This window comes from Oryctolagus cuniculus, chromosome 5, assembly GCF_051225735.1.
Source record: "Oryctolagus cuniculus isolate XC-2025 breed Fujian yellow rabbit chromosome 5, ASM5122573v1, whole genome shotgun sequence".
Taxonomy (NCBI): domain Eukaryota; kingdom Metazoa; phylum Chordata; class Mammalia; order Lagomorpha; family Leporidae; genus Oryctolagus; species Oryctolagus cuniculus.
In genome coordinates this window covers 98,933,259-98,949,480 of record NC_142871.1, presented here as the reverse complement: position 1 = coordinate 98,949,480, position 16,222 = coordinate 98,933,259, and the positions used below count along the sequence as shown (strand labels likewise).

The 16,222-nt window shown below is 45.8% G+C and overlaps 1 protein-coding gene across 4 annotated transcripts in view; it reads left to right on the top strand.

Annotated features, from left to right (window-relative positions):
• The first annotated feature begins 8,598 nt into the window (after positions 1-8,598).
• Positions 8,599-16,222, top strand: part of MTO1 (mitochondrial tRNA translation optimization 1) — a 35,652-nt gene continuing 28,028 nt past the window's right edge. Inside the window, exons 1-3 of one of the 4 annotated variants that reach the window (XR_016233369.1) lie at positions 8,599-8,959; positions 13,048-13,247; positions 13,328-13,445. Coding sequence is in view for 2 of the 4 variants with exons in the window: in NM_001171292.1 (NP_001164763.1) it covers positions 8,743-8,959; positions 13,048-13,247; positions 13,328-13,445 (535 nt within the window). In the remaining 2 variants the exon portion in view is untranslated. Of the gene's footprint in view, positions 9,070-13,047; positions 13,248-13,327; positions 13,446-16,222 lie in introns of all 4 variants that reach the window. The other 3 variants (XM_051854155.2, XR_016233370.1, NM_001171292.1) reach the window with 3 other exon arrangements.

Genomic DNA, 16,222 nt, shown 5'->3' with positions numbered 1-16,222 from the left:
GGCCATCCTCAGCTGCTTTCCCACGTGCACCCGCAGGGAACTGGATGGGAAGTGGAGCCGCAGGGACTTCAACGGGTGCTGGTATGGGATGCCAGCACTGTAGGCAGTGGCTTAACCCACTGAGTTTTATCCATCAGTTCTCTAACACCCTTCAAAAAAAGGCACTTGATTTTGAATGATCCATACTGCAATGGCAATTGTGATTCCAGAGTATCTCAGTGCAGGCTTGTAAATTTGTATTTCAAAGCCAAGCCACTCCCTCTGCAGATAGATCTACTTGAAACCCCCTGGGTTTACCATTTTGACTATTTTTAAAGATTTATTTATTCATTTGAAAGTCAGAGTTACACGGGGGGGGGGGGGGGGGGGGTCTTCCATCCGATGGTTCACTCCCCATTTGGCCACAACAGCTGGAGCTGTGCCGATCTGAAGCCAGGAGCCAGGCGTTTTCTTCCCGGTCTTCCACACAGGTGCAGGGGCCCAAGGACTTGAGCCATCCCCTACTGCTTTCCCAGGCTATAGCAGAGAGCTGGATCAGAAGTGGAGCAGCTGGATCTTGAACCAGCGCCCATATGGGATGCCAGCACTTCAGGCCAGGGCATTAATCCACTGCGCCACAGCTGGCCCACAGCTCTGTCCCCTGATTTCAACCATTTTTAAGTGTACAGGGGCAGGCACTTGGCCTACTGGTTAAGACACCAGTTTTCCACATATGGCTGCTTAGTGTCAAAGCCAGGCCAGCTGCTGACTCCATCTTCCTAATGCACACCCTGGGAGGCTGTGGTGACAGTTCAAGTGAATTGGGTTCCTGCCACCCTGCTTTGAGTCCCCTGTTCCAGTTTCTGAATGCCCGGCCCCAACCATTGGAGGCACTGGGGGAGTGAACTAGCAGGTAGGAGATCTGTCTTTCTGCCTCTCAAGTAAATAAGTATTTTTTTAAGTGTATAGTTCAGTGACTAGTGCATTACCAGTGATATGCAACCATCATTGTCATCCATTTTCAGGACTCTTCATCTTGTAACACTGAAAATCTGTAACCATTCAATAAGAACTCCATTCTGTTTCCTCAGCTCACTGCAACTATCATTCTACTGTCTGTGATTTTTGATTACTCTAAGTACTTTGGGTCAGTGGAATCATACAGTATTTTTCTTTCTGATGAATGGCCTATTTTATTCAGTTGAGGTTCATCCATGTTGTAGCATAAGTGAGAATTTTACTCCTCTTAAAGGTTGAATAATATTCTACTATATATCTATATTTTATTTATCTCTTCATCTGTCAATAGACAAAAGTGCCTTGATTATTTTAAGATTTATTTTATTTATTTATTTGAAAAACAGAGTTACAGAGAGAAAGAGAGAGAGGTCTTCCATCTGCTGGTTCACTCCCCAAATGGAGCTTAGCCGATCCAAAGCCAAAAGCCAGGAGCTTCTCCCAGGACTCCAGGAATTTCTGGGTCTTGCATGTGGGTTCAGGGCCCCAAGCACTTGAGCCGATCTCAGCTGCTTTCCCAGGCGCATTAGCAAGGAGCTGGATTGGAATTGGAACAGCCAGAACTCGAACCCAAACCCATAGGGGATACTGGCACTGCAGGCTAGGGCTTTAACCTGCTAAGCCACAGTGCCAAGCCCCTGGAACATTTTTTAAATTATAGAGCACTGCAAACAGAGGCTGTCTATATAATTGTCTATGCCATAGCACCAACCCCTGAAGTTGGTGTTTTGATACACCCTTCTTTTTGGTCCAAGAAGATTTATAACACTCCGGAGGGATGAGCCCTAGTTTGAATTGTGGTACCAGACAAAGATATTTCTCTCTTTTAAAAATAGATTATCATTTTCAAGTAATTAAATAAATCTTTAAAAAATAGATTATCATGTAATCAGGCCTGTTCTCAAAGAGATTAGTTTCAGGAAAGAATGAAATGGAAATTGAAATGTGAAAGTCAGTTTCCTTAAAACTGCAAGTGTGGGGCTGGCAACGTGAGGCAGCAAGTTAAGCCACTGTTTGCAGCCCCAGCATCCCATATGGGCACCAGTTCTAGTCCCGGTTGCTCCACTTCCAACCCAGCTCCCTGCTAATGTGCCTGGGAAAAGCAGCAAAGGATGGCCTAAGTCCTTGGGCCCCTGCACTCACATCGAGACCCAGATGAGGCTCCTAGCTCCTGGCTCCTGGCTTCAGCCTGGCCCAGCCCTAGTCCTTGCAGCCATTTGGAGAGTGAACAAGCAGAAGGAAGATTTCTCTCCTCTCTCTTTCTCTCTCTCTCTCTCTCTCTCTCTCTGTAACTCTGACTTTCAAATAAAATAAATAAATCTTAAAAAAAAAAAAAAAAGGCGGCATGTCCAGACCCTTAAAAAAAAAAAAAACTGAAAGAAGTACACTCTGGCCATCTTCCTGCATGCTCAGGGATATGTCTATACCATTCAGAAGACCTTTCTGTCCCATGGTTCTATTTGTTTTCTCCAAGGGCTCCAGCTGCTTGTCACAGAATCCTGTAAATGACTCTAGCTAGCTTAACACCCTTGCAGCAGCTTCCTAAGTGTTCCAAAGTCCACTAGTGTTGAGTTAACCAACAGTCTACCAGGGCAGATCAAGTACTACTACTGTTGTCCTGTCAAAAGGGGAAGAAAACTCACGCCTAGCTCAAGCCTGCTGCAGCATCTAGTAGCCAAATCACAATGAGTGGGGTTTTTTAGTTGACTCTTGATGTGGGACTTTGACATTACCTGGTAGGAAACTCAAGAAATTTGTTATTGGTATTTTAAATATTTATTTATTTTATATATTTTTTTATTTATTTGAAAGTCAGAATTACACAGAGAGAGGAGAGGCAGAGAGAGAGAGGTCTTCCATCTGCTGGTTCACTCCCCAATTGGCCGCAACGGCTGGAGCTGCGCCAATCCAAAGCCAGGAGCCAGGTGCTTCTTCCTGGTCTCCCATGTGAGTGCAGGGGCCCAAGAACTTGGACCATCTTCTACTGCTTTCCCAGGCCATAGCAGAGAGCTGGACCAGAAGTGGAGCAGTTGGGACTTGAACCGGTACACATATGGGATGCTGGCACTGCAGGTGATGGCTTTATCTAGTTGAATTTATATCTCTTTTTACATATTATGTTTCTCTCTAGTAATTCATTTAGTCACTCAACGATATATATATATATATATATATTTTTTTTTTTTCCTAATACAGAGAGAATGAGGAGAGAGATCAATCTTCTACATGCTGGTTCACTCCCCAGATGGCCACAGCAGCCAGAGCTGGGCCATTCTGAAACAGGAGCCCCCGTCTCCTCTGGGGTACAGGGACCCAAGTACTTAGGCTGTCTTCCACTGCTTTCCCAGGCACATTAGCAGGGAGCTGGATCAGAAATGGAGCACTCAGGACTTGCACTGGCACTCATATGAGATGCTGGCACTGCAAGCAAAGGCTTAACCTGCTATATACCACAGCTCCGGCCCCTCCACAAATATTTGTGTGCCTATTTTGTGCCAAGGCTCTATTCTAGACTCTTGGGATATACTGACAAGTTCCTTGTCCTCCTAGAGCTTACATTCTGTCTGGGAAAAACAGGCAATGGACGATAAACAGAATATCGTGCATAAGTAAATTATCTCATATAGCAGAAGGTGATAAGCTCTATTGAAAAAAGGAAAAGATAGTGCAAGAGAATTGAGAAATGAGGACTGATGTAGTACTAAAACACTGAGAGAATATTTGAACAAAGATTTAAGGGAAAGAGTGCCCCAGGCAAAAGGAGAGATGATGCAAAGGACGTGTGTAGTTTTTACAACACTAACTAGCGAGTGTGCCTGGAGCATGTGAAGTTTGCGTTGCTGTGTACCTTATCAGCTTCTTGCCTCTGAGCTCCAGCTGCACCCATCAGTACATGTTCTGGGGCTGGTGCCGTGGCTCATTAGGCTAATCCTCTGCCTGCGGCGCCGGCACACTGGGTTCTAGTCCCGGTTGGGGTGCTAGATTCTGTCCCAGTTGCTCCTCTTCCAGTCCAGCTCTCTACTGTGGCCCAGGAGTGCAGTGGAGGATGGCCCAAGTGCTTGGGCCCTGCACCCCATGGGAGACCAGGAGAAGCACCTGGCTCCTGACTGCGCTGGCCGTAGCAGCCACTTGGGGGGTGAACCAACAGAAAAAGGAAGACCTTTCTTTCTCTCTCTCTCTCTCTCTCTCTCTCCCTCTCTCTCTCTCTCACTGTCTAACTCTGCCTGTCCAAAAAAAAACCAACCAAAAACACACATGTTCTTGGATGAACAGCAGAGCTCCTGTAAGCATTATCCTTTAAAGTGGCCAAATGTTAAGCTTTCTCAATACAAGCTAGAGGACACTGCAGAAAGAATGGGCTCCCTGCAATTCCAGCACAGGGGAGGGAGTGGAAGAGGATTAAGAGGAGCAAAGTCAGCCTTGTGGGTTGAGAACACTTGGTAGAGTCTACTGCAGCAACAGACCTCAAAAGGGATCCTTTTGGCCATTCAGCCTTGGCTTGGCCATATCCTGTCCACAAGTCTTGTACATTGATTTCCAGGAAACCATGTACCAAGAAGTTGATCTTTCTTTTCTTTTAAAGATTTATTTATTCGAAAGTCAGAGTTATACAGAGAGAGAAGGAGAGGCAGAGAGAGAGAGAGGTCTTCCATCCACTGGTTCACTCCCCAGATGGCTGCAACAGCCAGAGCTGAGCCGATCTGAAGCCAGAAGCCAGGAGCTTCTTCCAGGTCTCTCACTCGGGTACAGGGGTACAAGGACTTGGGCCATCTTCTACTGCTTTCCCAGGCCACAGCAGAGAGCTGGATTGGAAGTGGAGCAGCCAGAATTCAAACCGGGCTCATATGGGATGTCGACACTGCAGGTGGCAGCTTTATCCACTACGCCACAGTGCCAGCCCCACACATTCTTCCTTTTGAAGCACAAAATACCATAAAGTTTGTAGAGGAAGAGGAGAGTCATTCCAGGTTGAAGGAACGGCAAACACAGAAAAGACTAGGGGAAATATTTGGAGACCAGATAATAATAAAGCACTCCTCAAAGACACCTTTCCTTTCATGATGAATTGTTTTGAGTACTTCTTCATGGGTCAACTCTGTGAAGAAGCGAGCATTCCCTGTCATCTGCCATGGCTAGATGCTCCCTGTACTCACAGCTCACTATTGTACTGCCTTATAACTGCTGTGTGCATGTCATCCAGCAGTCTGCAAATTCTTTGATCGTTCAATTGTAAAGCCAACCTTTCTCCAAATGGTGGTAAAATTGACTCCTTCCCTTGTGTTGCTTTTACCCTGGCTGAATTACCCATGCAACCATACACATCACTACGGCAGAAATTGTTTTTCTACTTCTCTTATTGCTCAAAATGAGTAGACTTCAAATTAAGTGGAGAATAAAAGGAAAAGAAAATCATTGACACTTAGAGTTATTTTCTAAAGCTATTATTTGTAAGGCCCACATATTTATTGGTAACATATACTTCATTCTTTTTTATCTTATTTCTCTTTTCTATAGTTTATAATTACAAGGGACCTTACAACTCAGGGACCTTGAGACTTTATTGCCAGCTGTTCTGCAATTTTGATAGATTGTCTCTTAACATAAAGACTGAGGTAAAGATTTACAATATGGCCGGCGCCACGGCGCAATAGGCTAATCCTCCACCTAGCGGCACTGGCACACCAGGTTCTAGTCCCGGTTGGGGCGCCGGATTCTGTCCTGGTTGCCCCTCTTCCAGGCCAGCTCTCTGCTGTGCCAGGGAAGGCAGTGGAGGATGGCCCAAGTGCTTGGGCCCTGCACCCCATGGGAGACCAGGAGAAGCACCTGGCTTCTGCCTTTGGATCAGCGCGGTGCGCCGGCCGCAGCGCACCAGCCGTGGCGGCCATTGGAGGGTGAACCAACGGCAAAAGGAAGACCTTTCTCTCTATCTCTCTCTCTCACTGTCCACTCTGCCTGTCAAAAAAAAAAAAAAAGATTTACAATATAAAGCAGTCTAACATATGACCAGTGATGATTTCCTTAACTCATAAAAAGAGTAAAGGTCTAACTCAGCAGGCTTAGGGTGTTCATATGCTGCACATTTCAAAGAAAGGCCTGGGCCTTGCCTGGCTCCTGGGAGAAAAACCTCAAAGTACTTGAAATATTCTGCCTAAACTGCACATATATATTCTATATATAACTACACCATGCATGATAGTTTATTCTCACAACGTAATATTTGGTGAGTTTTTCAGTTTGCCCTTTGAGGGGGCTGAAGCCCTGGATACCAAGGCTTAGGTAAGCTCCCCTACCTGTTCACAGTTTGTTCATATTACCATATATCATTCATAGGAAAACTAAGTTCTGCCTGTAGTCCAACACGGGCAGAGACAACTAGAATTTCATGTCTGGTCTCTCCTGGACTCTACCCAACACACTTTTTGCCTTTCCTGATTTTAATCTGTGTCCTTTCACTCTAACAAACCATCAACACAAATGTAATTGCTTTTCTGGAGTGTGTTTTTCCAGATAATCATCAAATCTGAGGACCATCTTAGGAACCCCAACACAAAAGGTAAAATGCTAACTTCAACAGAAAGAAGTGCTGTCTCCTTTTACAGTAGAAATTCACTTAGTCATTTACCTAAACTATGCCTAAATACCCCTTCTTTGGATTAAGGTCTCTATTACAAAGAGCAGGGTCTCAGCTGAAAACACATCAGGTAAAGGGATTGATGAATAGCTTTCAAATGTAAAATATATGATTTCTAATTAAAGGCTCAAGTTATAAGCTTAAAAATGGATAAATAGTATATTTTGTGGTCTTGGAAATGATCTAAGTTTGTATATATTGGCATAGAAAAATATCCGTGCTAAAGTGTTATATGAAAGAGTAGATTGGAGGCCAGTGCTGTGGCTTAGTGGGTAAAACCATCGCCTGCAGTGCCGGCATTCCATATGGGCGCTAGTTCAAGTCCTGGATGCTCCACTTCCAGCTCTCTCCTATGGCCTGGGAAAGCAGTGGAAGATGGCCCAAGATTTTGTGCCCTTGCACCCAGGTGGGAGACCCCAAAGAAGCTCCTGGCTCCTGGCTTCAGATCGGTGCAGCTTTTGCTTTTATGGCCATCTGGGAAGTAAACCAGCAGATGGAAGACCTCTCTCTGCCTCTACCTCTCTTAACTCCACCTTTCAAATAAATAAATAAATAAATCTTTTTTTAAAAAAAAGTAGATTATACAACAACATTTGTATTATGGTATTTTAATTAAAATATGGACAATATGTTCATATTTAAAGCTTAGTTAAAATTAATGCTGGCTACTATGGGGAAATAATTTTATAGACTGTTAGTGCAACCTGACAGGTTTTGGAAAAAAATTTATCAATCTATTAAAATTTAAACATTTGAGACACCCTTAACCGTAGTATTTATATTTATAGAAAGGATATCACAGGAGAGGGTGTTTGACCTAGCAGGTTTTTTTTTGTTTTGTTTTGTTTTGACAGGTAGAGTTATAGACAGTGAGAGAGAGGGACAGAGAGAGAAAGGTCTTCCTTCCATTGGTTTACTCCCCAAATGGCCACCACGGCCAGGGCTGCACCAATCCAAAGCCAGAAGCCAGGTGCCTTCACCGGGTCTCCCATGCGGGTCCCAAGCATCCGGGTCATCCTGCACTGCCCTTCTGGGCCACAGCAGAGAGCTGGACTGGAAGAGGAGCAACCGGGACTAGAACCGGGCACCCACCCATATGGGATGCTGGCACTGCAGGCGGAGGATTAACCAAGTGAGCCACGGCACTGGTACTAGGGTACTAAAATAAGATTATGTATTTTGTAATTTTAATAATCATAGCAATGAAAATGATCCACAAGATATCAATTCCAAAAAGCTGGATACTTAACCTTGAATCATCCACTTCCCCTAATTAACCATCATTAAACTTTCTTCCTTTTTTTTTTTTAAGATTTATTTATATATTTGAAAGCCAGAGTTACACAGAGAGAAGGAGAGGCAGAGAGAGAGAGAGAGAGGTCTTCCATCCAGTGGTTCACTACCCAATTGGCCGCAACGGCCGGAGCTGCGCCGATCTGGAGCCAGGAGCCAAGAGCTTCTTCCAGATCTCCCAAGAGGGTGCAGGGTCCTAAGACTTGGGCCATCTTCTACTGCTTTCCCAGGCCATAGCAGAGAGCTGGATTGGAAGTGGAGCAGCCGGCACTAGAACTGGCGCCCATCTGGGATGCCGGCGCTTCAGGCCAGGGCATTAACCCGCTGCACCACAGCGCCGGCCCTGAAACTTTCTTTCACAAATAAATCTGAATTCCTTTGGAATCCATTCCTATTTTCAGACTCTAGTTTTTACAGACACAAGTCCACGTAATTGTGCACTACAAAATTCAAACCACCTAATGAGGCAGTCATCCAATTCTTTGTTCGTGGGTAGCCAACGGACAATTAAGGTCGGGACGCCGGGGGAAGGACAAAGGATGCCCTTTAGCAGTTGCCCACAGTTCACGGCTATAAGGTAACCAATACAGGCTGCGTCAAACCCGAGAAAAAGTACACGCAGCCCGGGCTGCCTGCCCCATTCTCAGCCTCCTTTTGCCTGCAAAGTCGCACTGCACAGCCAATCAGCGGGGACGCTGGACGTAGACGCGCTACGCCGTGACATCAGACAAGATGGCTGCGCCCTGCGGCTTCTCTCTCGTGTAGACGCTCGGCCACTCGCTCATGTCAGGCTCTAAGTTAGTCTCTAGCTTGCTTCCAGAATGCTCTCCCTCCGTGGCTGTGGCCGCTGGGTAGCGGCTTCCCTCGCCAAACAACACCTTCCGTGGGCTCAGTTTAGCGCCGACAGTGCGGCGCCCCGGACTCCGCACTTCGACGTGGTAGTCATCGGCGGAGGACATGCTGGGACCGAGGCAGCCGCCGCCGCCGCTCGGTGCGGCTCCCGCACTCTGCTCCTCACGCACCGCGTGGATACGATCGGTGAGGAGAGCGGGTGGTGTGGAGGTTGGCCTAAGACGCGGGCTGCCAAGATGCCCGCTTTCCCTTGTCCGGTGCCTGATGTGGGCGACTTCTTCCCTCCCTGAGGACTGGTGAGAGTCCAGCCCCTGTGGTGTTTTTAGCTCAGATCTGTGTCTCGTAGGGATCAGGCGGGCATGAGCTGTTAGTTCTGGATCAGTCTATTCCGTGGACCCAAGATTTTGTGGCTGTTGGCAGCAGTTAGTTGTAGGGAGTTGGTGGTGGCACCTAGAAAGGGAGAAACATCAAGAGTATTCGATCGTAGCTACCTAGTTCTTTGTAGCATCTGTCTCCTACTATCTTGTCAGATGAAGAGTGAATTGGCATTATCAATCATCGTTTATTAAAACGACCGTTGTTTTTATCGGGATTTTGTGAAGCCTTTCTGAAGAAAGATGACTTTCAAATTTAAAGAAAAAAGGATTTTAAGTAGAAATGCAGTATGATCACAGCGATCACCTTCTGGAGGATTAAAAAAAATTTTTGAAATTATGTGATTTTTTTAAAAAAAATGAAGGATTTTAGGCAGAGAATATTTTACAATGACCTGAGAAATACATTAAGATAATTGCTAGTAAATATTAATTATTGTGTACTCTGCAACGGACACTGTATTAAGTGCTGTATGCATATCATCTCACTTTGCAGTAACAGAAAATTCTTATTCTACTGATTTAATAAAAAGTGAGATAATACCTGTTATCTAAAAACAAATTTGCAGGTAGATCAGCAGTAAGGGTAGCTGATTCAGCAGCCTCACAATGCCCAAGGATTCGAATTCCTGCACTCTCTTTATTATGCCACTCTTAGCTTGTCTTCAGGCTAGCTGTGCTTATGGTTGCAAGATGTCTACTTTAGTTCCGGTTGTCACATCCAGAGATTTCAGCTTTTAACCAAGAGTGTTTTCCACCCCACCTTGAATCTCTCTAAAACAAACAAGCCACCCTCTCCTTGAGACCCTTCACAGCTCTCCCCTCTTGACTTACTGCCATTAAACCAGACACTGGCAAGTAGGCACAGGATTACAGGGATTACTTTATACCAATGAAAGGCGTATCCCAAAACTGAGTTATGGGAGTGTTTACTTAAATAAAATTATTATTCCATTTCAAAAGGAAGGGGAAAATCTACAGCTGTTAACTCTGTTTTTATAGTAGGAAAACTGAAAGAAAGGTAACTTGCTAAAACCACAGTGTTAGTAAGTAGTAGATTTAGAAATTGAGCCAAATCTCTTTCATTCACTCCTCATAATCACACACTCCATACTCATGGTTACAGCACTATTCAGCTTCCCTGTGGAGACCATAATGACTTTTGGAGGGCTTAATAGTGGCTGAGGTAGATGTGCCGATGTTGGCACAACTTCCCACTTCGCCATAAAAACCTTGAGGTAGTGCTGGGTCCTTGGCACAGCAGTTAAGATGCCTCTTGAGACAGCTTCATCTCACACCAGAGTGTCTAGGTTCAAGTCCTGGCTCTGCCTCTGATTCCAGCTTCCTTCTAATGTGCATCCTGGGAGGCAGCAGGTGATGGATTGCTCAGGGATTAGGTCCCTGCCAATCACATGGGAGACCTGGGTAGACCTAGTCCAGCCAGCCCTAGCTGTTGAAGGCCTTCGCAGAGTGAATCAACAGACAGTAGATCTCCACTGCCTGTCTCTTTGCCTCTCTGTCTTTCAAATAAATTTTAAAAATATTTGCGGTAACATATGAGTTTAGTCTCCAAATAAGACTGGGTAAAATTAAAAGCAAGGTATAAAACAGCTTTGACTTTCAAGAAATTTATAATTTATTTGTATAAAATAAGAGTGAAAGGAAAATAGCAAATGGCACTTGTGAAAGACATGATTGTAGCAAAGAATGAGTGCCAAAGGACCTTATGTTGTTGTTGTTTTTAAATTTCATTTAGTACTTTTCTTTTTAAATTTATTTGACAGGTAGAGTTACAGACAGTGAGAGAGAAACAGAGAGAAAGGTCTTCCTTCCATTGGTTCACTCTCCAAATGACTGCAATGGACAGAGCTGCACCAATCTGAAGCTAAGAGCCAGGTGCTTCTTCCTGGTCTTCCACGTGGGTGCAGGCACCCAATCCCTTGGGCCATCCTCCACTGCCTTCAGGGGCCACAGCAGAGAGCTGGACTGGAAGAGGAGCAGCTGGGACTAGAACCTGGTGCCCACATGGGATGCCGGCACCACAGGTGGAGGATTAACCAAGTGAGCCACGGCAACGGCCCCTATTTTTGTTGTTGTTCAGATTTATTTATTCATTTGAAAGGTGGGGAGCCGGCGCTGTGGTACAGCAGGTTAAAGCCCTGACCTGAAGTGCAACATCCCATATGGGTGCCGGTTCTAGCCCCAGCCGCTCTTCTTCCGATCTAGCCCTCTGCTATGGCCTGGGAAAGCAGTAGAAGATGGTCCAAGTCCTTGGGTCCCTGCACCCACATGGGAGACCCAGAAGAAGCTCCTGCCTCCTGGTTCCAGATCAGTGCAGCTCTGGCTGTTGCGGCCATCTGGGGAGTGAACGAGCTGATGGAAGACCTCTCTCTGTCTTTACCTCTCTCTATAACTCTTTCAAATAAATAAAAAAATAAATCTTAAAAAAAAAAAAAAAAAAAAGGTAGAATTACAGAGAGGCAGAGAGAGAGAGGCCTTCCATCTGCTGACTCACTCCCCAAATGGCTGCAACGGCTGCAGCACCAGCTCCAGGGACTTTTTAAAAGCATTCTTTTTTTTTTTTTTTTTGACAGGCAGAGTGGACAGTGAGAGAGAGAGACAGAGAGAAAGGTCTTCCTTTGCCGTTGGTTCACCCTCCAATGGCCGCCGCTGCAGCCGGCGCACCGCGCTGATCCGATGGCAGGAGCCAGGAGCCAGGTGCTTTTCCTGGTCTCCCATGGGGTGCAGGGCCCAAGCACCTGGGCCATCCTCCACTGCACTCCCTGGCCATAGCAGAGAGCTGGCCTGGAAGAGGGGCAACCGGGACAGAATCCGGCGCCCCGACCGGGACTAGAACCCGGTGTGCTGGCGCCGCAAGGTGGAGGATTAGCCTATTGAGCCACGGCGCCGGCTTAAAAGCATTCTTGAGGGCTCCATTGCCTTCCTGGACCACAGAGAGAGCTGGACTGGAAGAGGAGCAACCAGGACTAGAACCCAGTGCCCACATGGGATGCCGGTGCCGCTGGCAGAGGATTAACCAAGTGAGCCACGGTGCCGGCCCCCCCCACCTTCTTTTTTATAGAAAGCTTTTATTTAATAAATATAAATTTCATAAGAACAACTTTTGGGTTATAGCACTTCTTCCCCCCATACCTGCCCTCCCACCCCCAAACCATCCCACCTCCTACTCTCTTTAAAAAAAAAAAAAAAAAAAAAAGTGTGCTTGATTTAGGGAGGGTTCATGAGGTAAGAATTGTACTTTTTTTTTTTTTTTTTTTTGATAGACAGAGTGGACAGTGAGAGACAGGAGACAGAGAAAGGTCTTCCTTTGCCGTTGGTTCACCCTCCAATGGCCGCCGCGGCCGGCGCACCGCACTGATCCGATGGCAGGAGCCAGGAGCCAGGTGCTTTTCCTGGTCTCCCATGGGGTGCAGGGCCCAAGCACCTGGGCCATCCTCCACTGCACTCCCTGGCCACAGCAGAGAGCTGGCCTGGAAGAGGGGCAACCGGGACTAGAACCCGGGGTGCCGGCGCCGCAAGGTGGAGGATTAGCCTAGTGAGCTGCGGCGCCAGCTCAGGAATTCTACATTTTAAAGTAAAAGCCAAACGAAACAGTAAAAAATACACATCAAGGAAAATATTCAAAAGGAAATTCAGACAAGAACTGGCGCGTTCAAGGTGGCAATGCCATAGACAGGAATTCAGGTGGTGATTTGTCTTCAGGATGCCCTGGACAACTCCTGTATCCCATTGATACTTTGGAATTTTCTTTGTAGTATATGTTTCAAGTTTCCTGTCATTTTGTAATATGAGATGATTCTAGTTAAATATTTTCATATTAAACACCCACTATTTGCAAGGTGCTCATATATTCATTTTGTTTATGTCTGTTCTGTTTAGGTCAGATGTCCTGTAATCCCTCCTTTGGTGGCATTGGAAAGGGGCATTTAATGAGAGAAGTTGATGCCTTGGATGGTCTGTGTTCTCGCATCTGTGACCAGTCTGGTGTACATTACAAAGTATTAAACCGGCGAAAGGGGCCAGCTGTGTGGGGTCTGAGAGCTCAAATCGATAGGAAACTGTATAAACAGAACATGCAGGTAAGAATAGGGCATGAGAACCGGAGAGATTGGTGGAGTTGTTTAACTGCTGTGCTTCAATTGGCATCCTCTTTTGACAGAAAGAAATCCTGAACACGCCACTGCTCACAGTTCAGGAGGGAGCAGTAGAAGACCTTATTCTGTCGGAACCAGAGCCTGAGCACCCTGGGAAGTGCCGTGTCAGCGGTGTTGTTTTGGGTATGTACTGGTGGTAATTATCAAACTTCGTGTGATGTTAGAGCAAAGTGTGGATATGTTTTTTCTTGTTCCAGAAAATTACTGTGTTTTCTTTGTCTGAGTTAGGAAATCTATATAAGTAATCATGCTTTTCTTTTCATTCTGACCATCATAAAGCACAGACAAATTCTGGGCTCATCAATTATCTAATCTTAGTGTAGGACTTTAAAAAAAAGTTTATTTATTTTTATTTACTTTAAAAGCAGAGCAAGAGAGAGAATGATGAGATAACTCCCATCTTGCTGGTTCATTCTCAGATGCCCTGCTGAAGTTAGGAGCCAGGAACTCAATGCGGGTGGCAGGACCCAAGTACTATATCCATAATCCACTTCCTCCCAGGATATATTAGCAGGAAACTAGATCTGAAATAAATATATCAATAATAAATCTTTTTAAGAATTATCGAATTATCAGTCTTAGATATTACCTCTTTTTTTTTTTTTTTTAATACAGAAAGAGTGGACAGTGAGAAAGAGAAACAGAGAGAAAGGTATTCCTTTTCCGTTGGTTCACCCTCCAACGGCCGCTGCGGACGGCACACCGTGCTGATCCGAAGGCAGGAGCCAGGTGCTTCTCCTGGTCTTTCATGGGGTGCAGGGCCCAAGCACTTGGGCCATCCTCCATTGCACTCCCTGGCCATAGCAGAGAGCTGGCCTGGAAGGGGGGCAACTGGGACAGAATCCGGCGCCCTGACCGGGACTAGAACCCGGTGTGCCGGCACCGCTAGGTGGAGGATTAGCCTATTGAGCCGTGGCGCTGGCACAATTTTTGATTAATAGCATGTACATTCTAGGGGCCAGTACTGTGATGCAGCATCCCATATATGTACCAGTTCAAGTCCCAGCTGCTCTGCTTCCAATCCAGCTCCCTGCTAATGTGTCTGGGAAAACAGCAGAAGGTGGCCCAAGTCCTTGGGCCCCTGCACCCATGTGGGAGACCTGGATGAAGCTCCTGGCTCCTAACTTGGCTTTAGCCTGGTGCAACCCCGGCCGTTGTAACCGTCTAGGGAGTGAACCGATGGATGGAAGATCTCTCTTTGTCTCTTTTCTCTCTATATAACTCTTTCAAATAAGTAAAATAAATCTTTAAAAAAATGTATTTACATTATTATGTTTCTTTCATATATGTTTTTGTTTTGGGCTGATTTATTTTTTATTTGCTTAGTTTCTGTGTACCTGCCCACCTTTCTTTTTAATCAGAAATATCTGCCAATATCATTTTCTTAATAGATATCAAATAATCTCTCAATTCTATCTTTTTCTTTTTTTTTAAGATCTGTTTATTTGATCTATTTATTTGAGGGGTCAGCACTGTGGTGTAGTGGATAAAGCTTCCGCCTACAGCACTGGGATCCCATTAATGCTGGTTCAAGTCCCATCTGCTCCACTCCTGATCCAGCTCCCTTGTGATGTGCCTGGGAAAGTAGCAAAGGATGGCCCAAGTACCTGGGCTCCTGCACCCATGTGGGAGACTTGGATGAAGTTCCTGGCTCCTGACTTCAGATTGGCCCATCTCTGGGCATTGCAGCCATTTGTGGAGTAAGCCAGTAGGTGAAAGATCGCTCTTTCTGTCTCTCTCTCTCTCTCTAACTCTGTCTTTCAAATAAATAAATCTTTAAAAAAAAAAAGATTATTTGAAAGAGTTACAGTCAGAGGAGGAAGACAGAAAGAGAGAGGTCTTCTATTTGCTTGTTCACTCCGCAGATGGCCGCAACAGCCAGGGCCAGGCCAGGCCAAAGCCAGGAGCCAGGAGCTTCATCTGGATCTCCCACATGGGTGGCAAGGGCCCAAATACTTGGACCATCTTCCACTGCTTTTCACAAGCCATGAGAAGGGACCTGGAATAGAAGTGGAACAGCTGGGATTCAAACTGGTGTTCATATGGGATGCCGGCATCACAGGCAGCAGCTTAACACATTGTACCACAATGCCAGCCCCAGACTTGGCTCTTTTTTTTTTTTTGACAGGCAGAGTGGACAGTGAGAGAGAGAGACAGAGAGAAAGGTCTTCCTTTTGCCTTTGGTTCACCCTCCAATGGCCGCCGCGGCTGGCGCGCTGCGGCCGGCGCACCGCGCTGATCCAATGGCAGGAGCCAGGAGCCAGGTGCTTTTCCTGGTCTCCCATGGGGTGCAGGGCCCAAGCACCTGGGCCATCCTCCACTGCACTCCCTGTGCCACAGCAGAGAGCTGGCCTGGAAGAGGGGCAACCGGGACAGAATCCGGCGCCCCAACCGGGACTAGAACCCGGTGTGCCGGCGCCGCTAGGCGGAGGATTAGCCTAGTGAGCCGCGGCGCCGGCTCCAGACTTGGCTCTTAATTTGGGGCTGAATATAGAATTCTGGGTTAAATCTGTTTCCCTTAGAATATTTTGTTTGTTTTTCTCTTTTTTTTGCCTTTTTTGTTGTTGTTGTTTTCTTATTTTTTTCTTTTTTCTTTTTTTTATGTTTTTTTTTGTTTGTTATCTTTCTTTTTTTTTTTTTTTCTCCCTTAGAATCTTGATAGTCCTGCTTCACTGTCTTCTAGCTGTGTTGCTTTTGGTTAGCTCAATGCTGTAATTATTTTTTGTATGTCTCTTTTCTTTGAAAGCTTTAGAATCTTGTATTTGCCTCTGGTGTTGTAAAAGATAGAATGGTGTTCTTCGGAGTACTCTTTGTTCATTTTCATTGTGGTGGAGTACTAGATGTTCCTTTTAGATCTAGAAAGCCATGTCCTCCTCTTGTGGGGTCTTTCTTTCTTTCTT